The 15,315-nt window shown below is 42.7% G+C and overlaps 1 protein-coding gene across 2 annotated transcripts in view; it reads right to left on the bottom strand.

Annotated features, from left to right (window-relative positions):
* Positions 1-2,204: 2,204 nt before the first annotated feature.
* Positions 2,205-15,315, bottom strand: part of VPS45 (vacuolar protein sorting 45 homolog) — a 70,876-nt gene continuing 57,765 nt past the window's right edge. For both annotated transcript variants that reach the window (XM_080801205.1, XM_080801206.1), the window contains one exon: positions 2,205-3,648. In XM_080801205.1, the coding sequence (XP_080657331.1) occupies positions 3,561-3,648 (88 nt within the window). In that variant the 3' untranslated portion in view covers positions 2,205-3,560. The remainder of the gene's footprint in view (positions 3,649-15,315) is intronic.

Below are 15,315 nucleotides of genomic sequence, written 5' to 3' on the forward strand. Positions count from 1 at the left end.
CACACAAGCCACAAAGATGACTCAAGCCAATTTCTCTCTTTTGGTGGAGCGAAGATACCAGGAGGACTCGTGATGGGGTGACCTCCCTAACGGCATCATCGTGGGTAAGATGCAACTGCCAGCAACTTTATTCTTCACTTGACTGTTTTATAAGCCACTCCCCGTAAGGGAGGAAGAAAGGAGCTATCAGTGATAGGACTGTTGAGTTGCTGCTTGCAAGTTTACTGGGCAAAAACTTGCTGTCCAAATGGTTAGCTAAAAACAGTGCCTTGGCTTTGTAGAGTAAATGGGACATTTGACGAGGGCCTTTCAATCTATGGAAGAGAGTCATTAAAAGCACATGAGACTTCAAGGAAAATGCTATTTTTAAAGGGTAAAAATAAAGGGCCACTAATAATGTAATCAGCTCTGTAAATCTTGAAAACCTAAGTCTTTGGGGCATCTGGGTGACTCAGTTGGCTAAGCACTGGACTCTTGACTGTGGCTCGGGTGATGATCTCAGGGTCAAGAAATTGTGCCCTGAGTTGGGCTCTGTGCACTGGGCATGGAGTCTGCTTGGGATGTTCTCCCCAACCCCCACAACTCACGTGTGAACATGCAGGGTTGTATCTAAAAAGAATATTTAAAAAATATTTAAAAATGTATGTAACGGGGGCCTAGGTGGCTCAGTCGTTAGGTGTCTGCCTTCAGCTCAGGTCATGATCCTAGGGTCCTGGATTCAAGCCCTGTATTGTGCTCCCTGCTCAGCGAGAAGCCTGCTTCTCCCTCTCCCACTCTCCCTGCTTGTGCTTTCTCTCCCGCTGTGTCTCTGTCAAATAAATAAATAAAATATTAAAAAAAATGTATGTAAGTCTTTGATCCTTAATAAAGAAATGCCAACTTAAAAAAAAAAGGTATTTATTTATTTGACAGAGAGATAGCACAAGTAGGGGAGCAGCAGGCAGAGGGAGAATCAGGTTCTCTGCCAAGCAGGGAGCCCAATGCGGGGCTCGATCCCAGGACCGTGGGATCATGACCTGAGCTAAAGGCAGCTGCTTAACTGACTGAGTCACCCAGGTGCCCCAGAAATGCCACCTTGTGGCATCAAACATCCTTAGGGTAAGGCTCACTTTTTACACTTCTTGGTATCCTTAGTTGAGTAGGCACTATGGAAGCAGGCAAATAATAGGAGGAATGGTTTAAGAAAAGTCTGGTTTTTTTTTTTTGTTGTTGTTAAGATTTATTTTAGAGAGAGTGAGTGAGAGAGGGCGTGTGTTGGGGCAGGGGTGGAGGGAGAGGCAGAGAACCTTAAGCAGACTCCCCACGTGGGGAGCACAAGGCGGGGCTTGATGCCTTGACCCTGAGATCATGACCTGAGCTGAAATCAAGAGTTGGTTGCTTAACTGACTGAGCTACCCGGGCACCCCGAGAAGTCCGTTCTTTTTCTTTCTTTTTTTTTTTTTAAGATTTTATTTATTTGTCAGAGAGAGAGGACAAGCAGAGGGAGCAGCAGGCAGAGCAGGCAGAGGGAGGAGCAGGCTCCTCGCTGAGCAGGGAGTCTGATGTGGGACTCAATCCCAGGACCCTGGGATCACCACCTGAGCCAAAGGCAGCCACCTAACCAACTGAGCCACTCAGGTGTCCCAGAGAAGTGTCTGTTCTTGTTCTTCTTACTCCAAAGAGTTATCTTGCCAAGAGGAAGGGAGGCACACATAATCCTGCTTGGAAGGAGGTTTTTGTTTATTTGAAAAAACTATGTGACTCATAAAATGCTGCAATTAAAATAATATCTCCCCAAATGAAGGCAGTTTCACTTTTTTAATATAAAAAAGGGAATTTTTTTTTTAAATGTACCTAAAGTGACCCACAAAGAAAAAAAAAAAGAAAGGAATTCAGATCTTAGCTCTTAGCTATAATATGACAAAGTCTTAGGGCTTCACATGAGTGTGAGTTAAACCATGGAGAAAAGGGAGAGGGAATGGGGAAAAGGGAAATGGCTAGAAAGGCCTTTATTTTTTCCGTTATTTCTTGAGCTGCTGATTAGTGCAGTGGGAGAGTTGACGGGAATCTGATCTTTCTGTATACTGATTTTGTATCCCCAGGTTGGAGACAGGAATCAATCTTACTGTCTATTATTAGTGTTTGCAATGTTCTAAGTGCTTTATATATATTATCTAATCCTTATAATCCTATGAGGAAGGTACTTTATTACTCTCATTTTTTTTAAAGATTTATTTATTTATTTGACAGACAGAGATCACAAGTAGGCAAAGAGGCAGGCAGAGAGAGAGGGGGAAGCAGGCTCCCCGCTGAGTGGATGCAGGGCTCGATCCCAGGACCCTGGGACCAGGACCCGAGCCGAAGGCAGAGGCCTTAACCCACTGAGCCACCCAGGCGCCCCTATTACTCTCATTTTTTAAAAAGAATTTTTGAGAGAGAGAGTGGACAAGCGGGGAGAGGGGCAAAGGGAGTGGGAGAGTGGGAGAGAGAGAAGCAGATTCCCCAGTGAGCATGGAGCCCAACGTGGGGTTCAGTTTCAGGACCCTGAGATTATGACCTGTGCTGAAATCAAGAGTTGGGTGCTTAACTGACTGAGCCCCTCCAGGTCTATTACCCTTATTTTACAGATGAGGACACCGAGCCACAGGGAGACTAAACAGCATTTTCAAAGCCTGACAACTGTGACAGATTTGAACTTAGGCTGTCTGTGGCTACCGAATATTTTATGTTCAACATCAAAAGAAAGTAAAAAAATATATAAAGGGCTTACAGAAGACCAGAGAGGGATTGTGCTATGCTGTTTTTGCTATGATTTGAGGATGCCATAACTTCCTGGCATTAGTGACATCCCCACAACCATTGCTTTCAAGAGAATTGAAATTGACACCAGAATTTATCATTTGCTTTGACATACTTTAAATATCCTTTGGATGGAAGCAGTGCCTTCTCTATGTCTGGTGTAAAGCCAACTCATCCCTCATCTCATGAATTCCCATAAATAGTTATTAACCCCAAAGAAATAAAAACTTGTATCTTTTCACAAAATGGATTTTTATTGTAGTCATACATGGTTTCTCAGTGCCACAGAAAACTGCAATGTAGGAACAATTTTTGGATGGTTCTTTACAGAAACATGATGAGTTTTCAAAAAAATGAAGTGTGCAGGAATGTGGTTAATGAAAAGTAAAAGGGGTCGAGAGAAGAGAGTATGCATAGCGTGAGCATCAAATGATTATTTTTTAAACTCCTCTGAGCTCTGATAACCCTTTTCTCAAGTAAGATCCCAACAAAATTCATCAGAAACTGAAGTGATTGTGCTGTCAAATACAAGGAATACCTTTGTTTATCTGATAAGGAAACCACGAGAAAAGTGGGCTGGGGCACAGACTTAGTCTCAGCTCATCGCTGGGAGTCTTGGTGTCTGTGTCAACAGTCCACGAATTAGCAGGCTACTTGGAGTTGGGTTAGAACGACAAGCACAAAACCCAAGGCTCTTCTCCAACACCTGTGGTCAGCGGGGAAAGCCTGCGGCGACGCCAGGGGGGAAGTCACGCCATTCTCTTCACCTTGCCATCACCATCTCATCTTCTGCTTGCTGACCTCGATGTCACCTGAGAGCTCTCCTTGCTTCGGCTGTGCAGTCCAGAAGCCAGAACTTCCTCTAGGAAACTGACAGTAGACTGGAGGTTACTCAAAGGAAAAAAAAAAGCATCTCCAAAAATAGATTATCTTGCGCATGACATAGAAGTGAATGAAGGATATCATGATTAGTATTCAAGAGGTACTGGTCTGATCTGTGGGTGCAGAAGAGAAGCATCAGTTGAACACTCAAACTTGTGGACTAGAAGGAACATCCCTCAGTGCTCTTCCCCAAGCTTCTCCCTGTTTTTTAGCACTAAATCTGTAAGATCTGTTAAGACAGATTTCCAGTTTGAAATTTCTAGTTAGGACCCAATTTTTGAAAAATTTATCTATCTATCCATCTACCTATTTTAGAGAGAGAGAGCGCACACAAGTGGGGAGAAGAATAGAGGGGAAGAAGAGGGAGGGGGGAAAATCTCAAGCAGACTCCACGCTGAACACTGAGCCTGACGCAGGGCTGAATCTCACGACCCTGAGACCATGACCTGAGCTGAAATCAAAAGTCGGATGCTTCGGACACCTGGGTGGCTCAGTCGTTAATCGTCTGCTTTCGGCTCAGGTCATGTTCCCAGGGTCCTGGGATCAAGTCCTGCATCAGGCTCCCTGCTCCGTGGGAAGCCTGCTTCTCCCTCTCCCACTCCCCCTGCTTGTATTCCCTCTTTCACTGTCTCTGTCAAATAAATAAAATCTTGGGAAAAAAAAAAGTCAGATGCTTCACCAACTGAGCCCCCCAGGTGCCCTGGACCCAGAATTTTTAAGGGCAAGGCTGCCGTATTAACTGAGAACCGTGTTACATCAACATCTCTTGTTTGACTCTTTTTTTTAAAATATTTTATTTATTTATTTGAGAGGCAGAGAGAGACAATGAAAGAGAGAGAGCATAAGAGAAGAGAGGTCAGCGGGAGAAGCAGATTTCCTGCTGAGCAGGGAGCCTGATGTGGGACTCGATCCCGGAACTCCAGGATCATGACCCAAGCCGAAGGCAGTCGCTTAACCAACTGAGCCACCCAGGCGCCCCTCTTGTTTGACTCTTAAAATGGCCTCAGAACGTGGACTGTGCCTCTAGTCTCCTCCTTAGCTGGGGGACTCTGCAAAGTGGCACCAGAGTTGATTTTCTAAAACACAGATGATACCCTATTGCATACTTTCACCTCGTCAGCTTGAAAACTTTACTTTTGCTTACAGAATACTATACGGATTAAAATTCAAGGCCCTTCATAATGTATCCTCATAATTAACTGACACTTGTATTTATTTTGTTCCTGATAACTGTATTAAGCCACATGTGTATGTGTTTATGTATGTGTGAACAAGATGCTATTATCCTCATTTGAAAGATGATGGAACCAAGCTATAGGGGTGAAGTGACTTGTCAAGTTCACCGCAGCCAGAAAGTGGCTCAGCTGGGCTTCAAGCTCAGGCTCTGGAACCTGTGCCCCAGGTACCACGCACACTGCTGCTCGCTCGTCTGGCTCCACTTCCCACCAGGCTGCCCAGCAGCGCCCAGCCACTTGCTCTCCCCCAAACACCTCCTGAGCTTTCCTCGCTGTATGCTGTGCTCTTAAGTCCTGTGTCTGAAACGACAGACGGCCCTTCTCTGTCTGTTGAAATCCTTTTTATCCTTTAAGGCGAGGATTGAAAGTTACCTTTTCTGTGAAGCCTTCTCAAACTCCTTCAGGCTGGTCGGATCCCCCCCATCCCTGCAACTCTCTTTGTTGTCCCGGTATTTTAGCTCTGTGTTCTTACTCCTCAGGTCCTCTCCCTGTAACTGTCCACTGCACTAGACTGTGAGCTGCTTATGGCGGGTCTAGGGCTTCAGCTTGGATCTCCAGGGCTAAGCATATAGGCTGATATCTAGTAGGGCCTCAATAATGGCATCCTAAATAAATGAACTCATTAAAATAGCTATCATTAAGCATCCAACTCTTGGTTTCAGCTCAGGTTGTGACTTCGTGGTTGTGGGATTGAGCCCTGAGTTGGGCTCTGTGCTCAGCTTGGAGTCTGCTTCAGATTCTCTCTCCCTCCTGCTCACTCACTCACTCTCTCTCAAATAAATAAATAAAATCTTAAATAGCTACATGTTGGCCAGAGAGCATTCGCTTTGATACAGGGGTCTGGGGGCAGTGTGCTAAGTGTCACTCTGGGGAGACAGGTCTGTAGCAGAGGGCTGGAGGGATGACCAGGTACCTTATCATTACCATTGTTTCGCACTTTTAGATCTGGCAGATTCTGGACTTGGAGGACTTAAATTTCAAACTCCTTTGCAAAAGAAAAAAAAGATGATGAAGTAGAGGGAAAGGAGTAGAAGTGAAATTTATTTATTTCCCTACTGAAATGCAGGCACTTCTGTGTGGCCCGGTTTTTGGCGAGTTGGACTGGAGACACTTCAAGGGCAGAAAACGAGTATCAGAGAATGAGGGAGCATTGCTTTCTTGAGAGAGAACACAAGAAGTCTCTGACTGGTGACTGACAGTAAGAACGAAACAAATGTGCTGGGAAGCCCTATGGGAATTTACCAGGTGATTTCTGCTTCACTTCAGACTCTGCAACCAGTGCAAAGAAAAGAAGTAACTTCACTGAAATTATACTTCAAGATCCTCCTCTGTGTATCAACAAGACCCCACATTCTTGACGGCAAAGAGAAAATACTATTTATATTTGCCAAGTCTAATTTTGTTTCCGAGGGCCATTGTGACTTTTTAAAAAGTATCTATTTGAGGACTTTGATGAGTCACTGCAGAATGCTTTAAAAATTATGGGCGAGGAACATATTGGTATCTATATCCCAAATTTAGACTATGTTTAAAAACACAACAACAGAAGAATGATTTTTATTTTTTAGCTTTTTTTTGGGGGGGGCATATTGAGATTTATTTATTTAATTTAAATTCAATTAGCCAACATATAGTACATCACTAGTTTTTGATGTAGTGTTCACTGATTCATTAACTGCATATAACACCCAGTGCTCATCACATCGCATGCCCTCCTTCATGCCCATCATCCAGTTATCCCATCTTCCCTCTCCCCTTCCTCGACCCTCAGTTTGTTTCCCAGAGTCAAGAGTCTCTCACAGTTTGTCTCCCACTCTGATTTCTTCCCATTCAGTTTTCCCTCCCTTCCCCGATTCCTACCTTTAAAGGACTCTTAGAGATAGATACACAATCACAGCTCAATGTGAGACAGCATATAAACGAAGATGGTACCAGGAGCTAACAGAGGGGGTTAATGCTACTGCTTGTCTTGGTTGTGGTGTCATCGTTTCCAACTTTATGGAGAGAAGCAAGGTGGGCAGAAAAAAGCCCTGATTTTATTTTATTTTATTTATTTGGAGGTGGGGAGAAGCAGAAGGAAAGGGAGAGAATCTTAAGTAGGTGCCCACCCTGGAGCCTGAGGTGGGGCTCGATCTCACAACCCTGAGATCATGACCAGAGCCCAAATCAAGAGTCTGTCACTTCACCAACTGAGCCACCCAGGTGCCCCCAAAGCCCTGATTTTAAAAAGTCAACGTCAAGGGGCGTCTGGGTGCCTCAGTAGGTGAAGTGACTGACTCATGATTTTGGCTCAGGTCATGATCTCATGGGTCACAAGACTGATCTCGGTCTGCCCTGTGCTCAGCGGGGTAGTCTGTTTGAGACTCTCTCTTCCTCCCTCTCACCCTCCCCCAACTTGCACCCATGTCCCTATACACACTCTCTCAAATATATAAATAAATCTAAAAAAAAAAAAAAAAAAAGTCAATCTCAAAAACTCTTGCATCATGTATTGGAAAAAGAGGTTTTTCACTTTTCAGTCTTTGGTAAGGAACTAGGGATTAACACTTAAAGGATTTTAGATTTTAATTACTAAAGTAATTGAGTTGAACAACTGTGCTCCTAAACAAAGCTATATAATAAGACAATCGATCTATCATCTATATCTTCCTCTTTTTTCACTATATTCCACAGATAGAAGTTATATGTGGGTTTCTTTTCTTTTCTTTTCTTTTTTTTTTTTTAAGATTTTATTTATTTGAGAGAGAGAATGAAAGAGAGAGCGAGCGAGCATGAGAAGGGAGAGGGTCAGAGGGAGAAACAGATTCCCTGCTGAGCAGGGAGCCTGATGTGGGACTCAATCCCAGGACCCCAGGATCATGACCTGAGCTGAAGGCACCCTATATGTGAGTTTCTTAATAATAAAAAACCAAGGACACCAAAGGAAGCTAGAGTCAAATGTTAAGTGGTAGAATGAAACAAAATTAATGGAATTTATAGGGAGCAGGAACCCAGAAAAAGACCTTCTGAAAAGAATGAGAAAAAAAAAAAAACACACACACAAATATTTGCATTAATGGAGTAATAATTTTCTAATTACAGCCAAACACTTAGCTGGAGATGCTGGAAGATAGGAGTGGGTAAGAGAGGATACAATGGAACTGTTTAATAGCCCAGAACACTGACAAGTCCTCTCAATTTCCACTGCTTCCAGCTGTCAGAGCTGCTACTGTGTCTCATACCTCTTTGCTTTTGCACATACTATTCCCTTGCCGGGAAGGCGGCCCCACCCCTTGGTACTTTATCTGAACTGTGCATCTGTTACAACTCAACTCTCATATTAGCAATCCTCTAGGAATTCCTTTGTCTACATGTCTTTTTTTCACATAAGCCTACAAGCTTTTTGAGGATACAAGTAATACATGAATACATTGTTCAGGCAAAAGTTTTAAATAGTACACATAGAGCTCAAGTCTCCTGGATCTTTCTTCTTCCCATTGCTTTTTTCAGAGGTAACAATTTGATTGACACATATTTATTAACTGCCTACTATGTACCAGGCCCTTTTCTAGAAGCTGTGAATACAGCAATAAGCAAAGTAAAAAAAAAAAACAAAAAAAAACTTCCACCATGGGATTTATATTCCAAAGGAAGAAGGGGAAGATAAATGAAATTAATAAGTAAAATGCAATAATAACACACCAGTAATAATAATGGTGAGCTCATATCACTGTATGTGAGGTTCTCATGAGATAAAAGCTATCCCACTTTACAAAGGAAGTGAGGTTCAGAGAAGCCAAGGTCTTACATCTTGAAAGTGACAGAGTCAAGATACAAACCGAGGTAATCTGGCTTCAGAGTTTGTTTTCCTAAGCATGACGTGGCACTGCCTCTCTATAGCACATGAGATGAAGAAAGTGCTATGCAGAAAAATACAGCTGGTTTGAAAGAGAGTTGGAGGTGGTGTTGGTGGTGTGAGATTTTAAATCCTGGGGTCAAGGAAGGCCTCACTGAGAAACTGACATCTGAGCCAAGACCTGAATGGGGCAAGGGAAGCTATCTGGGGGGACGGGCAAGTGCAAAGGGACTGAGGCCTGGTGTGTTCAGGGAACAGAGAGGAGGCTAGTGTGGCTGGAGTGAAGGTATTGGGTAGTAAGAGATAAGACCGGAGATGTTAAGAAAGAGGATGGAGGGGAGCATGAAGATGAGATCACATGAGGCCTGGTAGCTTACTGTAAGGATTCTGATTTTTACTTTTGAGTAAGACGGGTAACCCCTGGAGGCTTTGGTGCAGAGATGAGACTGTAGGGTCAATGGTGAGGCAGTTGTAACAATCCAGGTGGGAAATGGTGGTGTCCTGGACCAGGACAGCAGTTGTGAGAGGGTTTCAGATTCTAGACATATTTTGAAGGAAAGGATCGTAAGATTTTCTGATGAATCATGATGTAGGTGTGAGAGAAAGGGGAGTCAAGAAAACACCAAGGTTTTTGGCCTAAGCAGCTAGAAGGATGGATACACAATGAACTAAGATGCAAAGTCTGAGGGAGGATGGTGTTTAGAAAGATGTATCAGAAGCCTGGTCTTGATCATGTTAAATATGGATAATTAGACATTCAAACAGAAGTGTCAAGTAGACAGCTGAATATACAAATCTGGAGTTTGGGGGAGAAGTTCAGACTAGAAACCGTGGTTCTTAATGGGGAGAGGTGCGAGAGAGATGTGATTTTATCCCCAGGGGACATCTGGCAAGGCCTGAATACATTTCTGGTTGCCGTAACTGGTGGAATGCCACCGGCACCCACTGCCTAGACACAAGGGACGTAGCTGAATGTCCCACAAAGCACAGCACAGTTCACCACAACAAAGACTTATCTGGTCCCAAACACGAACAGTGCTGAGGCTGAAAAGCTCTGGATGAGAGATATAAATTTAGGAGTCAGTAGCAGACAGATTTGAAAGCCATGAGCCTGGAAGAGATTGCCAAGGAAGTGGGTATAGATAGAGAAGAGAGGTGGTCTAAGGACAGAGTTCTAGGGATTCCAAAGATAGGCGAAATGAACCAAAGTGACAGAGAAGGAACAGCCAGTGAGACAGGAAGACCAGGAGACTATTGTTTCTGGAAACTAAGAGATAAAGGTGTTTCCAAGGGAAGAGACTGATCAAATGTTACTGACAGGTCAAGTAAAATGGGCGCTAAAAGTTGACTCTGGGTTTAGCCATGCGGAGGTCCCTGGGTGCCACAGTAAGAATATTCTGGAGAGCAATGGGGGTGAGAGCCTGAGCAGATTGAGGCTTAAAAGAATATGTGGGTTCAAGAGAATATGTAAGGAGAGGAATCAGAGACAATGATTAGAAACTGTTCTTCAAGACTTTTGGCTACAAAAGAGAACATGGAAATGATACAGAACCTGGAAAGAGAAAGGAGGCTAGTAGAGGGTTTTTAAAGGCGGAGGTGGGGCCGGGGGGCGGGGGGGGAAGTCAGTATGTTTCTATGCTTCTATGAATGATCCACTAGCGTGGGAAAAACTGAGGAAAGAGGAGTCATTGTAGAGTGATATCCTGGAGTAGGTGAGGGATGAGACCTGGTGCCTACGTGGGGGGCTGAGCTAGGCTAGGAACACTGGTCCCAGCAGACGGGACAGATGGCAGAGGGGGTGGTGGCAGTGAGAGCTTGGGGAGTTCTTTTCTAATGGTTTCACTTACCAGTTAATGTACATTTTTTTTTAAGATTTTATTTATTTATTTGACAGAGAAAGAGAGATCACAAGTAGGCAGAGAGGCAGGCAGAGAGAGAGAGAGGATGAAGCAGGTTCCCCACTGAGCAGAGAGTCCGATGTGGGGCTCGATCCCAGGACCCTGGGATCATGACCCAAGCCGAAGGCAGAGGTTTTAACCCACTGAGCCACCCAGGCACCCCAAGTTAATGTACATCTTGAGTAGTATCTTTCTGATCTGTGTATCCGTAATAAAAAATAGATGCTAAATTTAGAGTTTGCTGAGTGAACACCTGAATCAGATTCATATTTCCATTTTATTTTATTTTATGTATTTGAGAGAGAGCACATGAATGAGAGAGCACAAGCAGGGGGAGCGGCAGAGGGAGAGGGAGAAGCAGGCTTCTCACTGAGCAGGGAGCCAGAGGCGGGACATGATCCTGGGACTTCAGGATCATGACCTGAGCTAAAGACAGATGCTTAACTGACTGAGCCACCCAGGTACCCCCAGGTTCCAATTTTTTTTTTTTTTAAGTTAAGACCTCATCTTAAATGTCATCTGTCATGCTAAACATTTCCTAAATATCCAACAGCAATTTTATCAGGAGCAAGGAGAACCACTGGCATTCAGCACTGACATCTGAAACAGTAGGAGTCTTATACACAGCTCTTCACTGTATATATGATTTACCCACAAAGAAATCCTCCTTATTCTGCAAATGCGCTGTTCCTCTTTTTTTTTTTTTTAAGTTCCTCTCCTCAATTTTGCTGTTCCTCAGCCCTGACTTCTCTTCCTATGGAAATCCAACTTATTCTTTAAGCTCTAGCTCAAGTGTTGTCTCCTCTGTGAAGTATTTCCCAATTACTTTGCCTGAATTATTTCTTATTTAGGACATATTTTATTTAAGTTACATGCATTAACACTTCTCAAAATAAAAAAAATTATTTAAATTCAATTAATTAACATATAATATATTATTCATTTCAGAGGTAGAGATCAGTGATTTATCAGTTGTATATAATACCCAGTGCTCATTACATCACGTGTCTTCCTTAATGCCCACCACCCAGTTACTCTAGCTCTCCACCTTCCTAGAGTTGAGAGTCTCTTATGGTTTGTCTCCGATTTCATCTTGCTTTATTCTTCCCTCTCTTCCCCTATGATATCTGCTTTGTTTTTTAAATTCCACATATGAGTGAGATCTTAATTGTCTTTCTCTGACTTATTTTCCTTAGCATAAGCACCCTTAGCACCCGCTAGTTCTAACCACCTCATTGTAAATGGCAAGATTTCCTTTTTTCAATGGCTGAGCAATATTCCACTGTGTGTGTGTGTGTATACCACATCTTCTTTTTTTTTTTTTTTAAGATTTTATTTATTTATTTGACAGAGAGAGAGAGAAATCACAAGTAGGCAGAGAGAGGAGGAAGCAGGCTCCCCGCTGAGCAAAGAGCCTGATGCGGGGCTCGATCCCAGGACGCTGGGATCATGACCTGAGCCGAAGGCAGAGGCTTAACCCACTGAGCCACCCAGGCGCCCCTATACCACATCTTCTTTATTCATTCATCTGTTGATGGACATCTAGACTCTTTCCATAGTTTGGCTATTGTGGACACTGCTGCTATAAACACTGGGGTGCAGGTGCCCCCTCGGATCACTGCATTTGTATCTTTGGGGGTAAATACCCAATAACACTTCTCAAATTTTTGTGCCTGAAAGCCCCTAATAACAGAAGAGAATGAATTTATTATTATTTTTTAAGGAGGCTCCATGCCCAATGTGAGGCTTGAACTCATGATCCTGAGATCAAGAGCCACATGCTCTGCCAGCTGAGCCAGCCAGGTGCCCCTGAATTTATTAGCCTCAAGGGTACAGTACAAATTGGTTTACGACATTACCCCTTTCTTTGAGGTCTGGTATTCTGTTAAAACTCCATACAAATTTTGTTATTTTTCATAAAAGGACCTTTTAAATTTTGATGTAAATGTATTTTAAGGTACTAATCAGTTGAATTATTTAATTCTACCTCTGACCATCTCCCCAGATTATAAGAAAATGGACTCTCCAAAAGATATGTCATGTTTATTTTGTGCCTTTTTGTGTCCCTGAGACTAATTACATCCTGATTTGAGAAATAAAAAATTTTTTTAAATATTTTATTTATTTATTTGACAGAGATCACAAGTAGGCAGAGAGGAAGGCAGAGAGAGGAGGAAGCAGGCTCCCTGCGGAGCAGAGAGCCTGATGCGGGGCTCGATACCAGGACCCTGGGATCATGACCTGAGCTGAAGGCAGAGGCTTTAACCCACTGAGCCACTCAGGCGCCCCGAGAAATAAAAAATTTTTTGATTGCCCTTCACTGGACCACACAATCATCAAAGATAAGGACATCTTATTTTCTTTGTATTTTAGACCCTGACTTGAATAATGTCTTGTATAAAGCAGCTACTCAATAAATATTTCTCCTCTTGCTCCTAAACAATATAATCATACCTAATCTGTCAATATCCTTGGCTCACATTTCTTCTTGCTGCTCTTTGATAGAAACAATAATAGTAAACAAGACAAGGCTAAACTAAACAAAAAGCCAACAACTCAAATGTAGATGGACAGGTGAACGGAGAAGTAAATGGTGGTACGTTCACACAGTAAAATGTTCCATAGCACTGAAAAATGAGTGAACAAAGGTTACATGGTACAATACAGATGAATCTTAGAAGCAATGTTGAGTAAAAAAAAAATATGAAACCATTTTTTAAGTTCAAAAATAAGCAAAGCTAAATAATGCATTGTTTAGAAACATAAAGAAATAATATTTTATTTCTATATTTTTTCTATAGAAAAAATTTTTATCACTTTTTTTTTTTTAATTTGACAGATCACAAGTAGGCAGAGAGGCAGGCAGAGAGAGAGAGAGAGGGAAGCAGGCTCCCTGCTGAGCAGAGAGCCCAATGCGGGGCTTGATCCTGGGACCCTGGGATCATGACCTGAGCCAAGGGCAGTGGCTTAACCCACTGAGACACCCAGGTGCCCCGATTATCACTTATTTTTTTTTTCAAAGATTTTATTTATTTATTTGACAGACAGATCACAGTAGGCAGAGAGGCAGGCAGAGAGAGAAGGGAGGAAGCAGTCTTCCTGCTGAGCAGAGAGCCTGATGCGGGGCTCGATCCCAGGACGCTGGGATCATGACCTGAGCCGAAGGCAGCGGCTTTAACCCACTGAGCCACCCAGGCGCCCCATCACTTATTTTTATAAGTGATAAAAATCTCCCACCAAAGCAAGGGAACTAAATACAAAATGTAGCATGGTGCTTACCTGCTGTAAGGAGGGAAGGGGTATCATTGGAGAGGAATACAAGCAGATCCATGTTATTGGCAATTTTCTAGTTCTTGGGTTTGGTGAAGGATTCCAGGGTGTTCATTATATTATTATGCTTTCTAACTTGTATGTTACATATATTTATTTATAAATATAAAAAACTATATTAAAATACAATAAAGGGGAAAAAACGCTGAATGGGTTTCTTTACTCTGGAGTGTCTCAAAATCTTTAACATACTAATGTGAACTGTGACTTTCCAAGAGAAGGATGCAGTATTTTCTAAATTTAGTTGGCTATAGAACCGTTTTTTAAGGTAATACCTATGAATACCCAATAAATACTGAACACAGTTTCTCTAGGACAGACCCTAGGAAACACTGAATTAAGACAGAAAATATTTCCTTGATTATAAACAATTCCACGGAGGTTACTTTATTCGATGACACTGTCTACAAACAATATTAACTGCCTATTAAACAGTGTAGCTACTCCTTCCCAGTTCCCACCTTAGTACTGGACACCTGACTTATAAAAACAAAACACAACAAAACGCAAAACAAAAGAATACAAATAAAAAGGAGCCCTTGGCTTTATTTCTTCTCCCACTGAGAAGAAATAGGACAAAAAAGCAACCAATGGGATTCTGCATGATGTATTCGGCATTGTACGTTTATCGGTCACTGGGGTGTCGTGTGAGGAGAAAGGATTACCCTCTTAGTCCACAGGGAAAAGATGGACTCCTCAAGGACAGGACTGCCTGTAATATTACTTACAGAGAGGTCCGAAAGGGGGTTATCATCTGAAAACAAAAAGAGCTAGAGATGTATTTTCCCACCATGGGGAACACTCAAGACCACATCAATCCCTCAGAGCCACCACAGCGATAGTAGAATGGTGGCCACCATAAAAAACACGAGAAATGAAGCCCCAAAGAACCTACCGGTAGCAAGCATGGCTGCCAAAGACTCTGCACGCCTATGAATTACAGAGGTGCTGACTCCGGCAGCCTCAAAGGCAACACTGGAAGTGAGCACAAATGGAACTTGAGCTACTAAAAATGTTTGTCCTCATCGACCACAAAGGTCATCCGGCAACGGGGTTACCTTCCTAGTAAATGTCATCACCGCCCCAGTATATTCCTACTTGGGATAATAATGTAATTCTGCTCTTGAATTATGTTGAAATCAAGGTTTTCAAAACAAGTGATTTGGAGATAAAGGTTGTGACAGAGGAGGTGATGATGAATCATATCTGAAGTCCCTTTTGCTTTGTGTCCCCCAAATAGAAGAATTGTAACAGTAGCAGCGTCAGCCAGTAACAGAGTGCTTACCCTGTGCCAGATTCTCTTCCAAGCATTTTCTTTTTTTGTTTAATTTTTAAAAAAGATTTTATTTATTTATTT

The sequence above is a fragment of the Martes martes genome (assembly GCF_963455335.1).
Source record: "Martes martes genome assembly, chromosome: 4".
NCBI classification, from domain to species: Eukaryota; Metazoa; Chordata; class Mammalia; order Carnivora; family Mustelidae; genus Martes; species Martes martes.